Here is a 22762-nt window from a genome sequence, read left to right on the forward strand (position 1 = left end):
TTCTGGGGGAGGGCCATCTCAGAATAGCCCAGCTTTGTACTTCTCTTATCAAGAAAAGCAGGAATTCAGGAACCTATCCTCTGACCAGGGCGGGATGATGATAAGATGCAAATCCTAATCTAAAAGTTGCATGGAGTTCATTGTATTCTTAGGACCATACTACTTCCTCAAATTCTTTTTATGACAGCTCATAGATGAGGCCATTATTCAGAAGTCTGAGAGGCTTTAAACAGAGTGGAGTCTTAGCAGCTATCCTATTTCTTGATCATTAGATGGAAAGATTCCATCGCAAAATACACTTGTAAACACAGCAAAGGCTGTTTGCTTCCAAAAGAATGAGAAACCCCATCTATAAGGATTTAGTACAGATCATGATTGTTAAACACAGTGTCAGCTTTAAAAAGAAATTCAGACTGTATACACACACAAAGCATTGGATATTTGATGAATTCTAATAAGTGGAGAACAGGATTAATGTATATGTCATTATTGTATTTTCCAGAAATTGTGCATCTTTGACAGTTTTGGAACCCTAGTCTTTGCAGTATTTATGGGGGTCTGGGGTAAGTTTTCTTTTTTGTTTTTTCAGTTTACTTTGCCTCTTAAAAAAAAAACAACAACAACAAAAAACACCTAAGATCACACAAATGCCCAACTTAATAGCATTATGCAGTTTTGTACAGGCTATCAAAGTAACCCACTTTTAGGACCTTGGATGGCCCAAGCTTCAGCTCCCCTACAGCTCTATTTAGAACTCTTTAAGGCCATTCTATCAGTTACTGCATAAGGGACTGCCTCAAAATGTAGTCGCTTAAACACACTTTTATAATCCTCTTCATCCTCTGGGTCAGCTAGGGGGTTCCTCAGCCATGGGCTGGCTCAGCTGACCGAGCTGGCAGCTCCCCTGGGCTAGTCTGGCAGTCACTAAGCCGAATGGTTCATGGGGCTCAGCTGGGCCAGCTCATTTGCTCCATGCTGTCCCTCATCCTCCACTGGGCGTGCCCAGGGTCTTCCCATGGTAGTTGTAGGGTTCCAAAAAGAGGCAAGAGAGGACAAGCCTTAATGCATATGTATTTTAAGCCTATGCTTGCATCAAGTTTGCAGATGTCCCCTCAGCCAAAGCAAGTCATGGCCAAGCCAGCAACAATGTGAGGTAGTAGGACGACTACCCAAGGGCTTGGATGGAGGGAGGCTTGGTTCACTGGGAGCCATCATGGTCACAGTCCCACAGCTGTCCACCACCCTGACTTTCCTGGGGTTGGGGTTCTAGGGAAGTGCCAACACAGTGGTTACAGGTAAGCTTTCTTCATTATACACTTCTTTATAAGTGAGTATTTAATAAGTATGTGCTACTCTCATAATACTTTCACATCCCATTTAATAAATTTAACAAATATCCTAAACAATATAATTGTATATAGAAGCTTTAACATTATATTCATATCATTTACGTTGAATAGCATCATTGAGGCAATTATTTTCTTTAAATACAGACTTTTACATGTTTAATTGATGTAAATGTTCTCCCATAGAAGAAACAATTTTCATTTTCCAAGATAAACACATTTCCAACTTCATTGTGTAAAAGGAAAATAAATTTCAGCTTATAGGTAGGTGGGGGAAGAAAAAGAACCAAGTCTCTTATTCTTAAGACAACATATCAACACACGGGAATCACAGGCACAGTTCTCCACAGGTGTCCTTGGCAGTATTTCTCTTTTGCAATGGCTGTGCCTGTGAAGGTCACCAAATGGATCTCAGAACAGACATTGTTTGGACACTTTTTAGAGATAGTAGTTGCCACTCCTGGATTAACTAGACCAGTGGTTGGCAAACTCATTAGTCAACAGAGCCAAATATCAACAGTACAATGATTGAAATTTCTTTTGAGAGCCAAATTTTTTAAACTTAAACTATATAGGTAGGTACATTGTTATTAACTTAATTAGGGTACTCCTAAGGCTTAGGAAGAGCCACACTCACGGGGCCAAAGAGCCGCATGTGGCTCGTGAGCCACAGTTTGCTGACCACGGAACTAGACTATACTAATAAGGTGACCAAACTTATCTACAAAGTTACATTGTCATTCAGACACTTAGCATGTTTTGGCTGAAAACCAAATACTGGTTAATATATGACACATGGAAGAATAAAGATCAAATTCATGTATTAAGATCCTCTGTACTCCTCCACTGTTAAATACATCAGTATTTTCCCCCATAAGAGCACCGGTGCCAAACACATGAGTGGTGGGCACTTTTAACTCATGTCTATACTTTAGTCTCAGCACTGATTCACAATAGATAACATCCTGACACATCTGTTGAACTCCATATACTAATGGATGCTGACAGGCCTAATTTAAAAAGACATCTTAAATAAAGCAAAAAAATACACAACAGGGTGGGGCAAAAGTAGGTTTACAGTGGTAAGTACATGAAACATGGAGTTTATTCTTGTATTATTATTTATTAACTAGAGGACCGTTGCATGAAAATTCATGCACTGGAGGGGGGGGTCCCTCAGCCTGGCCTGCCCCCTCTAACAGTCCGGGAGCCCTCAGGGGCGGGAGGCAACCCAGGGATCAGAGGAAGGCAACGCCCCATCACACCTCTGCTGCTGCCACTGCCGGCAGCGCAAGCCTCGGCCGGCCCCGGTTACCTGAGCCTGGGGCAGCTCTGGGGTGCTGAGAGGACTGGGGGGACTCCAGAGGTAGGTGTGTGGCAAGGCCGGGGCTGAAGGGACTGGGCGCCGCCATCTTGTGGCTGTGGGCACCACCATCTTTGAGGGAGGGGCAGTCAATTAGCATATTCCCTCCTTATTGGCTGTGGGTACCACCATCTTTGCGACAGTGTGAGGGTCAATTAGCATATTCCCTCTTTATTAGATAGAATTGTTGTATTCTTTAACATATGAAAAAATGTAAACCTACTTTTGCCCCGCCCTGTATATTAATTTTTGCGCTACAAGACAACCCTCGTATTTCCTAGCTAGCCTTGGTTTCCATGATCATTAACTACACCATGTTTACCGAACTGACTGAAGCATAGTGAGCTACTGATTTTATGTCACCTGATTTTAGAATGCAGAAATCATCTCAGGCCTGCTTGCAGCACCATATGTGTATCGTTAAGGACATGTATGATGAAGTCTTTATTTTAAGTGCCTGATATTGCTTTTCTTGTTACCTCTGCCTTATGGGAACTGCTGCTGTGAGTCTCATTACAGAAAGCCTGAAATTGTAGAGCTGAAGAGGCAGGAGGATCCTGTGACGTTTTTCATATCACCATCATCACATTCCTGCTGCATCTCTTTTGTGCCCAGATATATGGGGCACTTAGTTTTGTTCTGTTCCCTAGGAGTTATACAAGTTGAGAATAAAAACCCTTTTATAAGAAATACAGTACAAATCATATACTTATTTTCACCCTTCTAGCCAGCCATTCATACTGACTCCTAGAGTCCTGCACACCAATCCATGATTGAAGTAAAGGTTCTTAGCATATCACGCCCCCCCCCCCCCCCCCCCCACACGTTCCTTATTTCTTACCTGCCTCTATCTGATCCTCCCTGGCTCGGGCTCTTAGCTGCATGACTGCAATTTTTCATTTTCACCTTTGAGTTCTAGTCTAGGCCTAGTGATTTCCAGAGAAACACTGGCCACCTGGCTTATAAGGGCCCAGGGAATCGAGAAGACATTACTCTAGCCAGCGGCTTTTCAGGGGCTCAGGAAATGGGAGTTCCAGACCTGTGCTAATCCTGCTGGTCCACATCAGCAAAATAGCAGCTCGCACCTTTGCTCTGTTCAGCTCTGCTTCTGATTCAAGTGACTCACAGATGCAGGTGATGAGTATTTTAAAAGTTGCATCTGGAACTCTAACTGCAGGAGAGTCCGTGCGAAATGCAGTTTTCACTTGCAGTCTTTCAGTTAGGAAGTTGGAATAAAAGCTAAGCAAGCTCTTCTACCTTATCTACCTTTGTGAGTAAGAGATCTGAATACTTTCAAGGCCTGTCAAAATATTCCAGGCCTGCCCTAACCGGTTTGGCTCAGCGGATAGAGCGTCAGCCTGCAGACTGAAGGATCCCAGGTTCGATTCCGGTCAAGGGCATGTACCTTGGTTGCGGGCACATCCTCAGTAGGGGGTGTGCAGGAGGCAGCTGATTGATGTTTCTCACTCATCGATGTTTCTAACTCTCTACCCTCTCCCTTCCTCTCTGTAAAAAATCAATAAAATATATTTTTTTAAAAATATTCCAGGCCGTCAGCAGCAAAAATTTTTTAAAATTTTTTTAATTAAAAATTTTTTAAATTACAGTTGATATATAATATTATATTAGTTTCAGGTGTACAACATATACATTTATTTAAATTATGCAGTGATCACCCCAATAAATCTAGTGGCCATCTGACACCATACATAGTGATTACAATATTATTGACTATATTCCCTTGAGTAGCAAACTCTTATAGCAACTAGAACACACCCATCTACCAAGAGTGTGCCTCTTGTCCTTAGATATTGCTGGACATAACACCACCGGTGCCTTAGTGACCTGAACACCTATTCCCTTTAGCGGCATCTTCTTGATCTGATGTATACTTTATCTAAATGTAATAATACCATGATTAAAAGGACAAGCTGTTCTTGCCTTAGCAGTTTGGCTCAATGGAGAGAGCGTCCGCCTGTGGACTTGAAGGGTCCCAGGTTCTGGTCAGGGGCACATGACCTGGTTGCAGGCTCAATAGGGGGTGTGCAGGAGGCAGCTGATCAGTGATTCTCTCTCATCATTAATGTTTCTCTCTCTCTCCCTCTCCCTTTTTCTCTGAAGCCAATAAAAATATGTGTTGTTTTTTTTTTTTTTTTAAAAAAGGGCAGGCTGTTCTTGATTCCCAAGGTCCAAGGCAGCCATCCCTCTTCTCTTGTTATAACTGTGTCTCCTTAATCAACCAGAGCTTCATGGTATGTGGTTTGCCAGAGAAATAAGCACAGTGCCTCCCACTGGAGTTCTGCCAGGTGTTTTACTGCAGGGAGAGAGCTAAAGATAGAGAACAGGAAACTCCTGTGTGACATCATGCAGGGTCACCCCAGGTCCTGGTGTTCTCCATCAGGGGTGTACAGCAGTGTGAGTCAGCAGGGACATGGCCCAGGAGTGCTCCAGAACGTTGGGCGGCTATACCAGGTTACCATGTCTTCCAGGAACCCTGCAAATCCTTCGCTGTGTGAAATGAAGAACTAAGAAACTCCCACCCATTCTGGCAACTCCAGGTTTTTGCCTCTAAGGTTCAGGATTTGCTAAGGACTCATTATTTTTCGCCAGGTCGTTTCTCGCTTGCTTGGCAGGCCTATCACTTCCTAGGCAGAACTGCTCCTCGGGTTCAGCCTTTGGTAAACAGCAGCCTTTTTACCCCTCATGTTCAAGTTCAGGGAGGACAAGGAATAGTACCCACTCTTCTTCCTTTATAGTGCTGATCAGAATTGCTGATACTGCTTTTTGTGAGAAAAATACGTCTTGCTTTCGTACATCATCTCCTGTTGATACTGTTGCTAGATTGTGAGCAAATGGATGCCTATTATACTCCCATTTTAAAGATGAGGAAAGTGACACTCAGGAAGATTAACCAAATTACTCCATTCCCCTGAGACAGAAAGTGACAAGCACAGAATAAGAGCTCTGCAAGTATAATTTGGCTGCCATCAGCCTTTAGATCGGTGACAAAATGCAGCGTCTAGTGATAAAGTTGTAGGAAGCTTTTAGAAAGATGCATAAATATTTACTTGATTGAAAGAATAGCACTGTTCCGTCTGGGGCTTGGAGTTATAGGAATGGGTTAGAAAACCTTCGTTCCATGACTTTGGTTCCACCTCACCTGACACATAACAGGAAGAAGAAAGCCAGATTTGCAGCCTCATTCTACCAGCCCGATGAGATAAGAGCTTCATGTCATTTATGCCTGCCTCTGGGCGTCACAGTGAACAGGGCTTTCATGTTTTCAGTCACTTTTCTTTAAAAATAGAGATGATTAAAGATATAAATTCATGAAAGTAAGCTGCTTTTTTTTATTAAAATGAAAAGTAACTTTCTTTACTTTGCAGAGAAGGAAATTGGAGATTTTTATGCATTTTTGAAAAAGGATTTCAAAAACATGTAACAAATTAAAACTGCAAAATTTAGAGGAATTACGGTAACACCAGTGATAAAGTTGTAGGAAGCTTTTAGAAAAAGGATTTCAAAAACATGTAACAGATTAAAACTGCAAAATTTAGAGGAATTACGGTAACACCAGGAAGATATCTAGTGGGTCTCCTTAGAGGGCTTTCCCCAGCAAGCTGCGTTCCTAAAGAGGCCACGCTGGGGCAGACGCTGTCTTCCCACCCATAGTTTCTTTCCTCAGGCTGGAGGGGCCAGAGTTTCCGCTGCTGTGATCTTGTGCTTCCAGTGAGTTGTGAGGTAGGACCGAACTCGTGACGATTCCTTCAGTCTGTCTACCCTGACATCCTCCCAGCGGTCAAGGGGCTGGAGCCACCAGGACCTCCCCAATGGGCCGGCACATTCTCCATCTCGGCTTATGCAGACCTGTTGCCGGGTGTAGAGAAATTGGGGGCCCATGTGATCTGGTGCAGCAGAGAGTGATAGTGAGCGGGTGGTCAGGCACAGAGGGGAGCAGTTGGAGTAGATGGTTCCATCCATCGGGGATCCCAGATGGTGGGGGTTCTCCAGGCTCTGATTGGCTTCCTGCAGTTCATTCATTCAGCTGATACTCATTCAGTGCCTGCTGTGTGCTAGTGCTTCAGTGTGAACGAAACAAGATTCCTGCCCTCAAGGTGGCATTGTAGTGGGCGTGATAAACAGTAAATATGGAAGCAAATACAGGTCAGGATCGTGGTTGCTACCTGTCTTGAAAAAAGTTGAGGTCAGCATAGGGAATAAAGTGCGCCATTCTTGAGAGAATGGACACACCACTGGACGGATTTAACAGTTTAGATGGAAGACACAGTTGGAAGAACTTCAGGGGGGAGAGTTCATGCAATACTAGCAGAATCTAAGTAAACTAAAAATGTAAGCTCTTCTACTTGATGGGGTGCGTTGGGTGTTTATCCAGGAGATGTGAGCCCAGGGGACTTTAGTCAGTGGATACGCTGTGCTGCTTCGGGTGAAGCCCAGGAGGGTTGGCGCATGGCTGACTCGTTTGCCCACTAGGGGTCTCCTTGGGAGTATCTGCCACGTGAGGCCAGCACGGATGAGGTGGGAGGCGGGACCCGCCATGACAGCTTGATCCAGAGATACCTAGTGCCCTGAAGACTTTCATCCCACTGATGCCTCGTTTCCTCCTGGTTGGGGACAAGGACACACACGGCTGGGCAGTTTCTCGGTCAGCACAAGCTCAGGAGAGATGCCCAGGCCCGAGGAGAGGACCTTCCTGAGAGCAGGAGCAGCCATATCAGTCCTGCTCTCAGGGGTCTGACAGGTGAACCAGCTCAGTTTCTCTCACAAGTTACTCCCTTACAGGATTTGGGGCATTTGAGTAACTGAGAGGGGCAGGAAATAATACCCGAGGGCTCTGTGGATTTCGTCCTCCAGTGTTAACTCATCCGCGGTAGATGTTGTGCAAGGAGATGGAATTTGGGGACTGTTGGGCCATTCCCTGTGCTCCCTGATGGGGCCAGTGGATGACAAGGTAAACTAGAACTTGGTGGCAGGGGAAGGGGAGGCATCATTCCTATTTAAAGAGGCTAGGAGGCCTTACGTAACTCCTGCCTCAGGTTTCAAAGCTTTATAAGGAAAACTGGCTCCCAACCAAGTAGGAGACAAGAAGTGACCTCCCCGACTAACTGAGCTCTGTGCTTCCATTAACAATAGCACACACGGCAGGAAGCTGGCCCTCCACCTATGTTCCCTTGGAAACATTCCGGCAGCCACAGCAGGGGCCGCCGAGGGTTCGTGTTGCCACAGAGGCCCTGAGTGGGAACGGGACAGTTACTCGCAGTGTGCCCGGAGGAGTGCCAGAATCAGAAACTGGAAAAGCAAGCAGCGATGACACCTAAGCAAAGAGTCGTGGTTTACCTTGTAATCCATTGGCCAAAGGAAGGGGATTGGAGAGCAGGAAAGTTAGGGGCAGAGCTTGGGCTCCAGAGCCAAGAATGCCTGGGTTTGATTCCTGCCTCAATACTAACCTCAGGCAAGTAGTTGAACCTGCCTGTGCCTCCGTTTCTTGGTGTTAAAATGGGGATCACAATGACATCAGAGGGCTTGGAGGGCCTTGGCAGATACCGTTTCAATAAGTTGGCAATAGCCTGTGGGGTAGGTTCTGTCTCCACATTTTGCAGAGCAACACAAAAAGTCCTGCACTCTCTCCACCTGGCTGCCCCACTCTGTTCATCACCTAGTTTCTGGAAAGTACCTGGCTCTCCTCATCCCCTTGCCTTTGCAGGTGCAGCTCCCTGGGGGGAAATGGCCTTAACGTGATCAGTCGAAGTCACCTCAAAACTCACGTAGGCCCCCCCTCCCCTGGGAGAGCCATGGCTCTGTGTTGGTTACTTGTTCTGGCTCTGTGTGCCCAGAGCAACCTGGGCTGACCTTTATCAAGTCCCTCTTAATAGTCTCCTGTAACTAGCACTTCACTGCAATCTTTGTACACCTAGGAGCCCCTCGAAGTAGAGATTGTGTCTTTTTTCTCTCCTCAGCACATAGTAGAAACTCAAGCAGTGTTTCTGGATGGAATAGTGGTAACACAGAATTTCTCTCCAGGAAGGGCTTAGGCGTAGCTGTCTGGAAAAAGGACCTAGAGCCGTGGTCGGCAAACTGCGGCCGCGAGCCACGTGCGGCTCTTTGGCCCCTTGAGTGTGGCTCTTCCTAAGCCTTAGGAGTACCCTAATTAAGTTAATAACAATGTACCTACCTATATAGTTTAAGTTTAAAAAATTTGGCTCTCAAAAGAAATTTCAGTCGTTGTACTGTTGATATTTGGCTCTGTTGACTAATGAGTTTGCCAACCACTGACCTAGAGGATTTACCCTGAAACCACATTTTCAATTAATGTTAATGTTCTCTTTATTTCATATTTTAAGTTATAAACCTTACAAAATAATAAAAATTCCTAAAAGTTACATTATTTATATTTTACACAAGATAGAGAAAAATATCAGTTTTCTATATTTAAGAATATTACGTTCATTGGGGGTGGCTTGGGTGGTGGTAAAGAGAGATTTGGGAATTACTAAGGCATTCCCCCCCCCCCCCCCCCCCCCCCCCCCGCTCCCACTCGGGCCCTTAGGAAGGACGGGAGGGAGAGGGATGTGGGGAAGGGCAGCCTGAAGGATGGACCGTGAACTGCTTTGAACTATACTGGTTATTGGGTTGGTTAGGGGGTGATGAAAAGTGCCGGTAGCCCATGCTTCAGCACTCGACACACACACCTTCCGACCATCACATTGTTACCTTTGCCATAAGCGGTAGGCTCTTCACAAGAGCATTAACTTGTTTTCTGCTCTTTTAAATATTAATGTCACCTGTAAATTAGATGCTGTTGACCCTATATAAGTGTTATGGATAATTAATGTTATTTAGTATAGATTTATGAAACATCAATCGTCATTGAAGGCCCACATGGTCCTGTTCTCTCTCTTCGTTAGTTACCTTGTTTTTGGAGTTCTGGAAGCGGCGCCAGGCAGAGCTTGAGTACGAATGGGACACGGTTGAGTTACAGCAGGAAGAACAGCCCCGGCCAGAGTATGAGGCCCGGTGTACTCACGTGGTGATAAATGAGATCACTCAGGTAAGGAGGGTGTTTTTTAGATGCATCGTACTCTAGTTACTGTCTCAACCTTGGCTGCACATCGGGATCACCTGGGGACCTTAGCAAATGTTGATGCCTGTGTCCAATCAGTACTTACTCTGATGGTACTTGGTGACCTGGGGTGTGTTCTGGGCACAGGGATTTTTTAAAGCTCCTCCAGCAATCCTAGTGTGTACCCAAAGTGAAGAAGCTGTGCTTAGAACAGTGGACATGGGAGATAAATGTAGTCCCTTCTTTCATAATAACAGTAAAAATGAAAAAAAAATACAAAAAAAACTTTGACATAAATGTATATTAAGTCCTCCCTGGATGTCATGATAAGTTCTGCAAACCTTTAAGTAAAATGATATATAATGAAACCAATTTTACTGTAGGCCAATTGAGATCAACGAAAGGTAAGTTTCTACATCACCTCATCAGTGTTATAATGAAATGGCATTGAATGAAACGATAGTATTTGAGAACCTGCTGTATAAGAAAAAGATGCATTGGTTTGCATCCTTTCTTTCCTAATTCCAGTAAAATATGCACAAAAAAATAGACTGTGACAAATGTATGGAAAGATGCATAGGTTTTTAGAGTTAATTCTCAACTTTTCACATGCGCCTTCATTATTTCAGCCCCTTTCATCCTAGGCTTAGCTGCCCCTTTGTCTTGCACTAAAGCCTCAGTCACTGCTCCCCCTTCTGGTTGGGATGTGCACAAAATAGTGTGGCTCTTTCCCTAATTTGGGGGGAAGGATGAAAAAGGAAAACATTTGTCGAGGTCCGTCTATGTTCAGTCACCGTGCGAGGCATTTCATATCATTGGAAAGGTAAATTTGCTGCTGCTGCTACAAAAATTAAAAACAAAACAAAAAACCTATATGTCTTTCTGTATAAATATTCCAAAGCCAGCAAAAGATGATTTTTTAATCATCTGAATTATTGCTTCTTTCGACCAACACAGACAATTTAGAGCTGATTGTACTTGCAGTCATCAGCTTAAGGACAGTGGCTTCTAAAAATGAATAACTCTTAGGAAAAAATGCTTTCCTTAAGAGCTTCTGAAAATGTCCTGACTCTAGATTTTGTAAATTGAGTCACAGATTTACAGACTGTCAGCACTAAAAGGGACCAGAGGGAGCAGTTCGACTCCTCATTTCATAAGTGGGGGAAAATGAGGTCCAGTTATCAAGAGAAGGTGACATTTGGCTTTGTAACTGTAACAAGCTGTGCGTAATCCCCATTATGAATAGCTCCCACTGTTGACTATGGAAGACAGAGCCAAAGCATGTGTTGTTGAAAGATCGTAGATTCAGAAATGAGAGCCGAAACTTAGAATTGTATGTTCATAATGTTTTCTGAGTACTGAAAAACAAAAGCTTATATTGGCAACATAAGGAAAATACTGAAGAAAAATCAACTTGGTAATTTAAACCTGCCAATTTTATATTTAAAGTTGCCAACTAATAGGATTAAATTTCCATTGTTAAAAAGACTAAAGATGAAAGTTTAATTTAACCTTTATTTTATGTCTTAGTTTACTTTTCCTGCTAATACATCCTCCATTGGCTTAGAGAAGCGTATAGTGCGGTGGTCAGGTCTTGAGAACGAGGTTGCCTAAGTTCAAATCCAAACCCAGCAAGTTAGTGGCTGAATGACTCTGGACAAATTATTTAACTTCTCTGTGCCATTATTTCCTCGGTTATAAAATGGAAACAAATATAGTTGCTTCCTCAACTGATTGTAGTAAGGCTGAATCGACTTCATGTTTAGAACCTCCTTAGAACAGTACCTGGCACAGAGTAAATAGCACCAAAGTATTTACAGCGATTGCTATACTATAGCTTCTCTTACTATCCAGGTAAATCCTGGGAGGTATTGATTTCTGCTCTGAAAATTTTAAATATATTCATATAAAGGGGAAACTTTAAAAATTCAGTTATGACAAAGTAAATGTGTAAAGCTCAACCAGGAGAGACATACTGGATTCCTAGCATTTGCAAACATCTGTGAGGCGTTTTGTCTGGCACGGGCTCTGGGCTCCCTATCATTGCTTCACTTCGAACACCTAAGACAAGCTCAGGAATGCAGCTTCACAGCGTGGCATTGCAGGTACCCAACTCCCGAGCTCAGGTTATGGCAGATGAATTATTGTTCACACTTGCATTTTCAAAAAATATTATTAAAATGAGCACTGCATGTTTCGTTGTATGTATGTTTGAAATTGTTAACAAAAAAACCCCATGTAATTATGAGGAAGGAGGCTATGTTTGAAAACTAATTTTTAGAAAAATTAAAGTCAGCCTAGGATATAGTGACCCACAGGAGAAAAATCATTTCATTGGAGTAATCCCTTGATTGTCTGAACTTCTTTTTTCTTTTTAATCAGGAAGAAGAGCGGGTTCCCTTCACTACCTGGGGGAAGTGCATACGTGCCGTCCTCTGCGCCAGTGCTGTCTTGTTCTGGGTGAGTCCTTCACAAAACTTAATATCCTGTTTTAAATGCTAAGGAAGCTGGAAGCTGAGCTGGAAACTATATAATCTTATTGGTTTAAATCAGATCAGCGGTCCAGTATTTTCCAGTTTCTGGTGAAGAAGCCATATGGGAGGCACTAAGAATTCTAAAATTTTTCATCAGTAGCAACTAAAATAAATTTCAGTTATGACAAATTAATGTGTAAAGCTCTAAGAATAGTCTTAACAAAAAGATAACAGGAATTATCAAAGAAAAGGCATAAAAACTAGTGAAAAATGTAAAAGAAGCCTCAAATGATTCTAGATCAAAAGACAATATTTCTAAAATATCTGAACTTATGAAATTAATTTTGAGTTTGTTACTAATAAAATCATATTAGAAATATAATGATCTGTAATATAGAGAGTTTTGTTGTCTCAAGAAGACCCAGATTAGAGAATAGGACATGAAGCCCAGAATGGGCTCTGATATCAGTAATAACTTAATATACTAGTAGGAGAAGGGGAGACATTCTAAATCTGGCATAAGTAAAGATTATTCAGTAAATACACTTGTTAGCTATTGGTGGAAAAGTTGAAGAAAGAAACCACATGCTATAATAAATTCCAGAAATATTAAAGATAAGTAACACCAAAAATAACTAGAAATAAATACTGATGAATATATGATCTCTAGTTATAAAAATGTTTTCTAAACTTAATAGCAATGGGAGAACTTTTGGAAGAAAATATTTAACAATTTTCATACATCAAAATAATCCTAAGCTTAAACAAAACACCAGAAGTAATAATTATTAACAAATAGGTCAAAGGGTTAATAACTTCAATACATACAAAGTCCAGATCACTCCTAAGCTAATACTCAAGACCTCAGGAGCTTAGAGGCAGAGAACGTAAGTACACAGGCACAAAAGAAAACTGTCATGGCGGATGCCAAACCTCAGTAGTGATTAGATTAGTGCACATTAATATGAGATGTGATTTTTCACCTCTCAAGTGATGACTCAGTGTTGGAGAGGATGAAATGCAGTGATCAGCACTCTCATATCTCGGCTGTTAGAATTTTACACTGCTCTGGCCTTCTTAGAAAGCCATTTGGCAGTATCAAGAGTCAAAAATATTCATATGCTGTAATCTAATTCAGGTTTTAGAAACTTAATCAGGAAGCATTTCAGAATGGTAAGTAAAAGTCAGTAAAGATTTAGTCACTATATATATATATATTTTTTTTTTCACCAAAATATTCTACTTCCAACTCTTTATACTGTGGGGTATTGTACAGCTGTGAAAAGCTATGTCCATGAAAATATTTTATGACATGTAAAAATGTCATGTTTATGATTGGCTTAAGGAAAAGATACAATTAATTATTAAAATGACTTAATATGCAAACCACATAGTTCTGAAGGAATTGTGCCTGCAGATAGATAGTAGATACATTTTCCCTATTTTTGTGTACTTTTTAGTCTTTACTTTTATAGTTAGGAATTTTAGGTGTGGGTGACAGAAAAATCAGTGACAGAAAAATCAATCTGCTGCAAAGTGGGGGTTGGAGGGTATCGGTTCCTGTAACTGAAAATCTCAGTCTGAGGCCTGGCTCTGGTCCAGGATCGGTACTGCAGCCCTGATGATGTTAAGGCCTGGGTTTGGTTCCATCTTTATTCTGTGTCCCGTGGTCTCCTGCTGGTGGTTCTGGACACTCTCCCTTATGGTTGCGGAATGGCTGCAGTGTTCCAGATCTCACATCACGTGGAAGCCGAGAAAGGTCTCTCTTAGCAGCGTCCTCTAACGGAAGCTTCTCTTTCCCATGGGCACTAGTAGTTATCTCCTCCCATAAGTGGCTCTTATTAGGTTGTCAGTCCTGGAGTCCATTGCTGAGATCAGTAGGATGAGATACCTATCTGTCTCAGTCTAATCAGGATCCCAGGGGAGGAAGGGCAGTCTAGCCCAAACCATGGGACTAAAAGTAGAGAGAATTACCCCAAAAACAAAATCTGGGTCCTTTTCTCAGACTGGAAAAAGACCCCGGAGAGCCAAAAGCAGCTATTGTTCACGACAGAGTACTTTGAAGTTTTCTACGATGAGAACATATTCAGAGTTGTGGTAAGAAAAGTATATTAAAGTTAGAGTGAGGAAAGATAGGTAAGAAACTTGAGGAAGGCAAATGCAAAGCTTCTCTGCCTCCTATGGAGAAATATGGAACCGGTCACGTGCCTGAAGAAGTTTGCAAACATTAAGTTTGCAAAAGCTCTGGAATGAATTAGAATTCACTTCAGAAAGCACGTGGGAGGCAGCGCCATGTAGAGGTTAGTAGTCTTTGGAGTCCTTGCATATCTCAGTTACTTCACTCACTAGTTGCTAACTTTGGGGCAAACTGCTTAGTCTCTATGTGGCTCTCGTTCCTCATCTGAAAGGAGATCTGATACTGCCTCCCTCCCCGGGCTGTGTGAGGACTTAAAGATACATATGTGCTAAGGCGAATAGTGAGCACTGAAAGAATCTTAACTATTATAATTACTTAATAACCTCAAAAATTATATGGACTATATGTGTTGTGCTGAGAGAGAAAGAATTTGATATACCCTCGCTAATATATATTTCTCAGCCTTGGAAATTTTCATATATACGCCACATATTTTTTTTTAAATGTTATTCCTTAACAGTGAAGGAAAGGAGATAATGAGAGAGATTAGAGGAGGAAATATAATCCTTCTCTACAAACTGATGGCCTAAAAAGGTAAGGAAAACATCTTGTTAACACTTTAGCTACCATAATCAGAGCTAATATTTATATAGTACTTTTCATATGTTGGGCTAAATGTTCTGTGTCTTTACTGAGAGCAGCTCACTGAGTCCTCACAAAAATTCTATAAGTTAGTTGCTATTATGATCCGCCCCCCCCCCCCCCCCCCCCCCCCCCAATTGAGGCCCCCAAAAGTTAAGTGATTTGTCCACGGTCCCCCAGCCCTTGAACAGGGCAGAGCCGGATTCCCATGCAGGAGGCTGGCTCCAGGGCTGTGCTTGCAATCGCTGCCTTGACTGCTCTCCAAGGTGCGCAGTCGCCTTCCTCTGTTCCTGTAACCATGACACCATTTGCTTGGTCCCGAGACTCACATTCTTTGTGGATTTTCTCTCTCATGGTAGTCATCACCTGCAGTCAGACACTTTGAGTTCATGCTCTGGAGTTTGTCCAAGAGGAAGATGCAGGGCAAACAGTTTCAAAGCGGGACCTCTGATGTGCACTGTTCAGTGGCAGAGAAAACCTGCTGGTGAGGAAGTGAAATCCTAGCAACCACGCACAAACTATTGTTTTACACACTCCTGCTGACACGGGGTGTGCAGTCAGAAATGCAGTGGGTTAGGGCAGTAGTCGGCAAACTGCGGCTCGCGAGCCACATGCGGCCCTTTGGCCCCTTGAGTGTGGCCACGAAGTTTCAATCGCACTGTATGTGCGCGCCCTCACGTGGTATTTTGTGGAAGAGCCACACTCAAGGGGCCGCAGTTGGCCGACCACTGGGTTAGGGAAATGAATCTTGTGCAAACGCAGGTTATGAATAACTGCCAGTGTAAGGTCTTACGATGTGAGTGTGAAAAGTGTGTGAAGCTTTGATGAGCAGAGACCTGCTGTCATTTCCAGTGGTTACCCTGGGGCATCTGCACAGCTTCTGGACTCTGGTCCTGGTCAGACCCTCCCTTGGTACTAAACTAAGATGAAAGCTGGCACCTGCTGAGCCGGAACCAGAGATGCGTGCTCTGTTGGGAGGACACATACGCCCCTTTTTTTAAAATTTTGTTTTATTGCTTAAAGTATTACAAAGAGTATTACATATGTCTCCTCTTTCCCCCCGCCCTTGACATTCCCCCGGCCTTCCCTACCCTCCAGTGTCTTATGTCCATTGGTTATGCTTTCATAACCTAAATGATTTCATAAGTATAGAGGGATGTTTTCTCTGGTCCTGCTATCACAAAGACTTTTTCCTTCTACCAGGTCGTGTTCCCAGTTATTTCATTTTTACTACATCTGATGACTCTTTTATTTTTTTAAATAGACCTGTTTTTTTAGAGCAGCATTGCATTTACAGAAAAATTGTTCAGAAAGTACAGAGTTCCCATACTCCCTTACTCCCCACACACAGATTCTCCTACTTTAAGGTCTCACTTTAATGGACACATTCTCTTGTGACTTCCTTCATTCCTTTCCCTTTCTTTGACCTTTAACGCACTTGATTTCTGCCTCTCTTGTGGCAGTTCTGTGAGATTTCACATCACTTCACCCATGCACCTTGTCCACTTAAGGCCTGAGGCTGATTTTTCAGTGTAAAATATGAAGATTGGGGAGTCTCACGCTGCTGTGTTTATTGTGCTTTCAGATCCTGCTGATCATCGCTTCAGTCATTGGGATCATTGTCTACAGACTCTCAGTGTTCATTGTATTTTCTGCAAAACTTCCCAAGAACCTGAATGGAACGGACCCAATCCAGAAGTATCTGACCCCACAGACAGCCACATCCATCACCGCTTCCGTCATCAGCTTCGTCATCATCATGATTCTGAACACCATCTATGAAAAAGTGGCAATCATGATTACTAATTTTGGTAAGTTCCTACCATAGTTTCAGTCGTGTCTAGGACATTTTCAGAACCTGGTGGAGATGGAGACCATATCTTTCTGGCATTTCAATTCCAGCCTCTAAAATTTCAAGTGTAAACCTATTTTCTCTGGCCTGAGTGGGCGATGAAATTAGCTACAGCTTGGCATTAGTGAAAGGGACAAAGCAGAGACAATCATTATAATGTCCCAGCTTTGTATAAACAGATCAGTGCTGGATAATATTTGCAGTTACATTACATCATGTGCCCTGTTGTTGAAAGTAAATCGTCTCTTTATTGCAAATAAGTGGAGCAGGGTCATGGTTCTAGTGGCAGATACGCGCCTCTATTGCTGAGAGGACAGGCGATCGTGCTGTTACATGTCTCCCCCCCGTTCTGTTCGCATTCATACAGCTCCATTCTCTTCAGCTCTGGCTTTTGTAATAAGTGATTCTCCTCTCTGGCTTGTATCCCAGGCAGCTGCTTTGTGACCAAAGTTAAGTGCTTCCCACTGGCTGCATGTGTCTGCTCAGTGGTCATGTTCTGAGAGTGATGAGCCCAATCTCAACTCTAAACTAGGAGCGGGATCTGGTTTGTCCTCCCCAAATGCTCCTAGCAAGTTTCCCTTGTTTTGTTGGTTTTCTTCAACACCTACCCTAAAAAAGACGAGAGAATATCATTCTTACCCATTTGATAACATTGTACATTTTAAGGAACAGTTGAATACTTCTGCCTTGTGGGATATATTTATGGGGGAGAAGCTCTTATAACAATGTGTAAACTTGAATTCACACAGTAGTTGTATTAAGGAGCTCAAAACAGCTTAAATGGAAACAGTGTGAATTGTATTTTTAAAACATTTTAACTCCTGTGTCTTTGATTAGGGTCTCATCACTGTTCACAATTTTTAAAACTTAACTTTTCTTTGGTTAACTACAGAACTCCCACGGACCCAGACTGATTATGAGAACAGCCTAACCATGAAGATGTTCTTATTCCAGTTTGTCAACTACTATTCCTCGTGTTTCTACATCGCCTTCTTCAAGGGCAAATTTGTAGGTTACCCTGGAGATCCAGTGTATTGGCTGGGAAAATACAGGAATGAAGAGGTATGAACGCAGAGTTATATTCCCAAGACAACTGAAGACAGTTTCTTCATTGTACATGCTTAGATTTTTTTTCCAGCCTAAAGTGAAGATCGGAAAAATTAAAATGAATGATTCTGTTTCATGTTAGAGCCATCTAAATTCTAAATGAGATTCTTTTTAATATTCCAGTGTGACCCAGGTGGCTGTCTCCTTGAACTGACAACGCAGCTGCTGATAATCATGGGAGGAAAAGCAATCTGGAATAACATACAAGAGGTGTTACTTCCGTGAGTGTCAAATCGTGTAATCCGGGATGTGGGACAGGGGATAACAGAGCCCACCCAGCCAAGCCTTTTGCCTACATGTCCACGTAACTGCACACCTACCTCTAAGGTAGCGTAGACTCGATGCTTATTAAAGGTCTCCGACAAGAAGGTCCAACCAACAGTGTAAACGTGTCTGTGTTTACACCTTCATTTCCCGTAAGCCCATGGCTACAGCTTATAGGGACCTGATGTTTGCCTTCCGATATTTCTTCTCCTGATCTACAACAGTGTGTTTTGAATCATCTTTTCTCTTGTTTGAAAACTGGGAATGCTAAGTGTTAGCCAAGTTAGAGAGTGACTCAGGCTCTTCTCGTCACTGCTTCTTCTCTGTGTATAGATGCAAGTGTCCAATTCTTTCATACAAAATTCTAACATACTAAGATACCTTAGTCACTCTTGCTACCCAGTGCTACCCCCATCCCAAAAATACGTAGGAAGGGAGAGAAAAGCCTTTTAAGTCAGCGACTCTTTTCACACTATTTAAGAATATTATGTTAATTTGGGATTCCACCGTAAATGTACCTCTTCCCGCCCCCACTCCCCCCTCCCTCCGAGCCCCACTCGGGCCCTTGGCTAGGACTCTTGGAGTAAGTGAAGCAGCATGCCCGGCACTGAGCCCGAGGTTCCGGCGGGGGTCTCATCAGCACCTGGTGTTTAAAAGGCACTCAGCACCTGCTGAGTGAATGAGTGACTCATATGCCTGAAATCCATAACGTTAATAACTTAATAGAATTAGTAAGTTAGTAGAATTGTTTGTGGGACTCGGACAACAAGCTCAGAGCTCCTCGGCCTTCCTGGTCTCACTTGGTATCGGAGGCTTCCCTGGGAATTTTATGCTGGGCATACTTAACAAGCTGGTGCAATCTCTGCATTAAGCAGCTCACTCTGGAGAAATTTTTATGATAAAATGTTAAGGAAAATTAAAGTTAAATATACAAAATGCCAACAGCGTCATCCTTTGGTCAAAGTTTAGTAATGGATGGCTGTAATTGTCTTCCTTTATGTTTTCTGTACTTTCCTCAATGGGCACGGACTACTTACAAGAAAAGTGAACTGTTCCCTTGAGGAGAGAGATTTTATGTGCATTGGCTAGAGGGGGAACCAGAGACCTACAATAAGAGAACCCTGAGTACAGGTATCCCTCATTGCTTTTTAAATTCAGGAACAGTATAAACTCAGGCATGAAATAGACTCGGAGTAAAGGATGCTTGTGTTCAAAGTTAGGGAGTGGGAATCCTAGAGAACATTCAAAACACAAATGGTGATTTTCTGCCGTATGTGGATTAAATATAATAACGAAGATCAAAGAGAAAATGAGGTACAAAGTACTTCATGCTGTGCTCTACACCTAATAAAGGCTTCGTAGAAGGCAACTTATTACAATGCTGTGATGCTAATATGCCCGGTAAATTCCTAGGAAAATTATTTAGTAACCCCTGCTGGAGGGAGGAAGCGTGCAGCCGTGGCCAGGGGAAGAAGTGTCTGGTGTCTGTATTTTTAAAAATTGCTCTAGGTGAGTCTCATGTGCAGTCAAGATGGATGTCCCTGCACTAGAATCGTGACCCAGTAGAAAACCCAAAAGACCAGGGCGATGATGGACGGACTGCGGCCTGAGATTTCCTTCCACAGAGGAGTGGCTCATTCAGGAAGACTGAACAGGAGGCTTCGCGTCTGTAGCTCAGGAAGGAAAGCTCTTCAGAGAGACTGAGCTCTGACGTGACTAGTTCTGGGTGAGGGAAGGCAGGACAGTACGTTCCGGAGGGAAGCGCCGGATGAGTCACTCATGCCAGGACGGAAGCTTCCACCCGAATCCAAACTGTGATGGATTTGGGATCCCAGTAATAAAAGACCTGCCTCTCTGGGCCCCGGAGCGGATTCAGCAAGAGGCTGAGGCTGGAAGTGTGAGGCAGAGCAACACAGAAGCCAATCGAAACCAGTCATCTCGAGTTTGGGGTCAGGAGGGGTAATGGACACCTGTGGTCCCTGGTGCCACCTGCGTCACAAGACGCCTGTAAAACCTCAGATTCCCGGACTTGACGGATTTCAGAGCTTTGGGTTGGAGCCTAGGAAGTAGCACTAGCAACTAGCATTGTTTTTCTTGTAAGGGCTGGAGTGAGATCCGCCGATCCAGACAGCACTGCGTCCCCAAGCCAGTTCTAAATAACTGAGGCCTGGGTGGGTCAAAAACTAATCCTGTGTGGTGGGGTTTGAGGTGTAAGGAAGTGTGCTAATGCTTTACCTGTTTTGAATCATTCAGTCCTGACAGCAACCCTGGGCAGTGGAGGGTTTATCACCCATTTGATTTGAACTTGACCAAAGGTACATGGTGACTAAGCAGTGAAGTGTGGATTCAGACTCAAGGGGTGTCTGCGTGTGTCCACATCCCCTCCACCTGCCACAGCCTCCTGCTTCGTCCCTAATGTCATAGAAGAGAGAGAAGTGGGGAAGGATCGTGAAGCCAGGGGCATGTTTATCGTAGAGAAATCTCCCTTAGTAAACCTTGTGGAATGGTCAGTGCAAAGTTAATGCTGAGATCAGCAGCAGTGGGAAACCCCTCATGGTGAACTTGTCACTTACTGTGTGTGTGTGTGTGTGTGTGTGTGTGTGTGTGTGTGTGTGTACACGTTCCCACGTGTGTGCATGCACATGCAATATATACAGCTGCCTTTACTTAGTGGGAAGCCTTCTCACTGTCCGAATGTGAAATCCATATAAACATGGTGTTCCTTCAGCCGAAGCTTAGTCGGATGTTGTGTCTGCATTTGAAGTTTGTTGTTGTGGCTCCTCCCCTGATGAACGCCACGAGGAAACCACAAGCCCCGCTGCTTTAGGGGACAACGGTTCTCTCTGCTGCAGGTGCACCCTCAGGTCGCTGCCGACTTCGAGTTCTTTTCAGGACAAATTGCCATAAAAAGGGGGAGCACTTATCTGGGCCACTAGGCTTTGAGGAAGAGAAAAACACAACATAGAAAAAGAACAGCGGACGGCTCTTCGGGGACAGTGTGCAGCAATGGGCAGAGCTGGGCCACCCACGGCCGTCTCCTCCTCCTCTGCATGATGGCTTCCAGGAAGTTTATCGTGTCTCTGGTCCTCGATCTGTCCAGCTTAGCATAGGATCTTGAGCTGTTTTATCCCATCTCAAACTGTCTCACTTTTCTCTGTGTCCCTCAGTGGCTCCCCAGTTCCCTCAGAGTAAAAATCACCCAAATCCTCACAATGGTCTCTTTGTCTCCCCTGCTTGCTCCTTTGCCTTTTTTGTTGTTGTTAATCCTCACCTGAGGATATTTTTTCTATTGATTTTTCTTTAGAGTGGAAAAGAGGGAGGGGGTGAGAGAGAAAGGAACATCGATGTGAGAGACATAGATTGGTTGTCTTCTGCACACACCCTGGCCAGGGCCAGAGATCGAACCTGTACATGCCCTTAACCAGGAATCAAACCCAAGAACCTTCTGTGTGCAGACCAATGCTCTCACCACTGCTCAGTGACACCCTTTTACCTTCTTAATATCTCTTTTCAAATGTTACTTTTAACAAACCAAGCTGCCACCACCCCACTCCTCCCTACCACAAATGCAAACACTTTTTCTCCACAGCACTTATCACCCGCTTACAATCCATGTCTTTGTTTTTCTCTGGAAAGACAATTTTGTATAACATAGAAATGAGAAAAAAAGAAAGTTAATCAAAAGAGGGAAAGCATCTTTTAAAAACTAAACTGCCCATATAAAAGGAGCTAAGAGAAAATGTAGCAGTTACAATTTTGATACACTGAAGTACATAGTCAAAGCACCAGATGAATTTATTGGGAAGATAATGCATTCAGCTTGAGATATCACTAAATACTTTTATGACCTGGTCTGATAACATTCTAACTCATCATTTGGTCCTTTTGGCAGCTGGGTCAAGAATCTAATTGGACGCTACCGCACAGTTTCAGGTTCAGAAGTGGTAACCCCGCGATGGGAACAGGACTACCACCTGCAACTCATGGGAAGACTGGGATTATTTTACGAGTATCTTGAAATGAGTAAGTCACAAGTGATATTTTAGATGATATAAGTTATAATGGAGCATCAGTGATATTTTAAGTGATATAAATTATATTGGAGCATGTTTTGGATCCCAAAAGTCAGGGTTATCAAGCCAAATAATGATCTAGCATATTAAAATGGGATATGTTTTCCTCCATTTGAAAGCCTGATAATATAAAACTATATAATCAGGCTTTCACATAAGGTGACTGTGTATCTTCGTTGTACAGAGTTAAAGATGTATCATCGATGATCTGGAGTAGTCATTGAGGTTCATCTTCACCATTAGTTCTCGGAGCATTCTAACCATGTTGTCTGAGACTGAACTTGAAACAGTTATTAGATGTGATTCGGCCCGGCTGGAGTCCACACGGGCATGGCTGTTGGCAGATACACTTCCAAACCAAGTCCTGTAAGCAAGGCTGTGCAGGAGGCCAGGAGGAGGGACATGTTGCTGCTTGTCCCAGGGGTG

At 43.3% G+C, this 22762-nt stretch overlaps 1 protein-coding gene across 8 annotated transcripts in view; it reads left to right on the forward strand.

Moving 5' to 3' along the window:
* Positions 1-22762, forward strand: part of ANO6 (anoctamin 6) — a 183935-nt gene that overhangs the window by 143801 nt on the left and 17372 nt on the right. For all 8 annotated transcript variants that reach the window (XM_014529566.1, XM_014529568.1, XM_014529563.1 and 5 more), the window contains 7 exons: positions 503-563; positions 9633-9775; positions 12170-12247; positions 16626-16851; positions 17785-17954; positions 18123-18220; positions 22156-22286. In XM_014529566.1, coding sequence (XP_014385052.1) covers positions 503-563; positions 9633-9775; positions 12170-12247; positions 16626-16851; positions 17785-17954; positions 18123-18220; positions 22156-22286 — 907 coding nt within the window. The remainder of the gene's footprint in view (positions 1-502; positions 564-9632; positions 9776-12169; positions 12248-16625; positions 16852-17784; positions 17955-18122; positions 18221-22155; positions 22287-22762) is intronic.

Source organism: Myotis brandtii, unplaced genomic scaffold (genome assembly GCF_000412655.1).
Source record: "Myotis brandtii unplaced genomic scaffold, ASM41265v1 scaffold686, whole genome shotgun sequence".
Taxonomy (NCBI): Eukaryota; Metazoa; Chordata; class Mammalia; order Chiroptera; family Vespertilionidae; genus Myotis; species Myotis brandtii.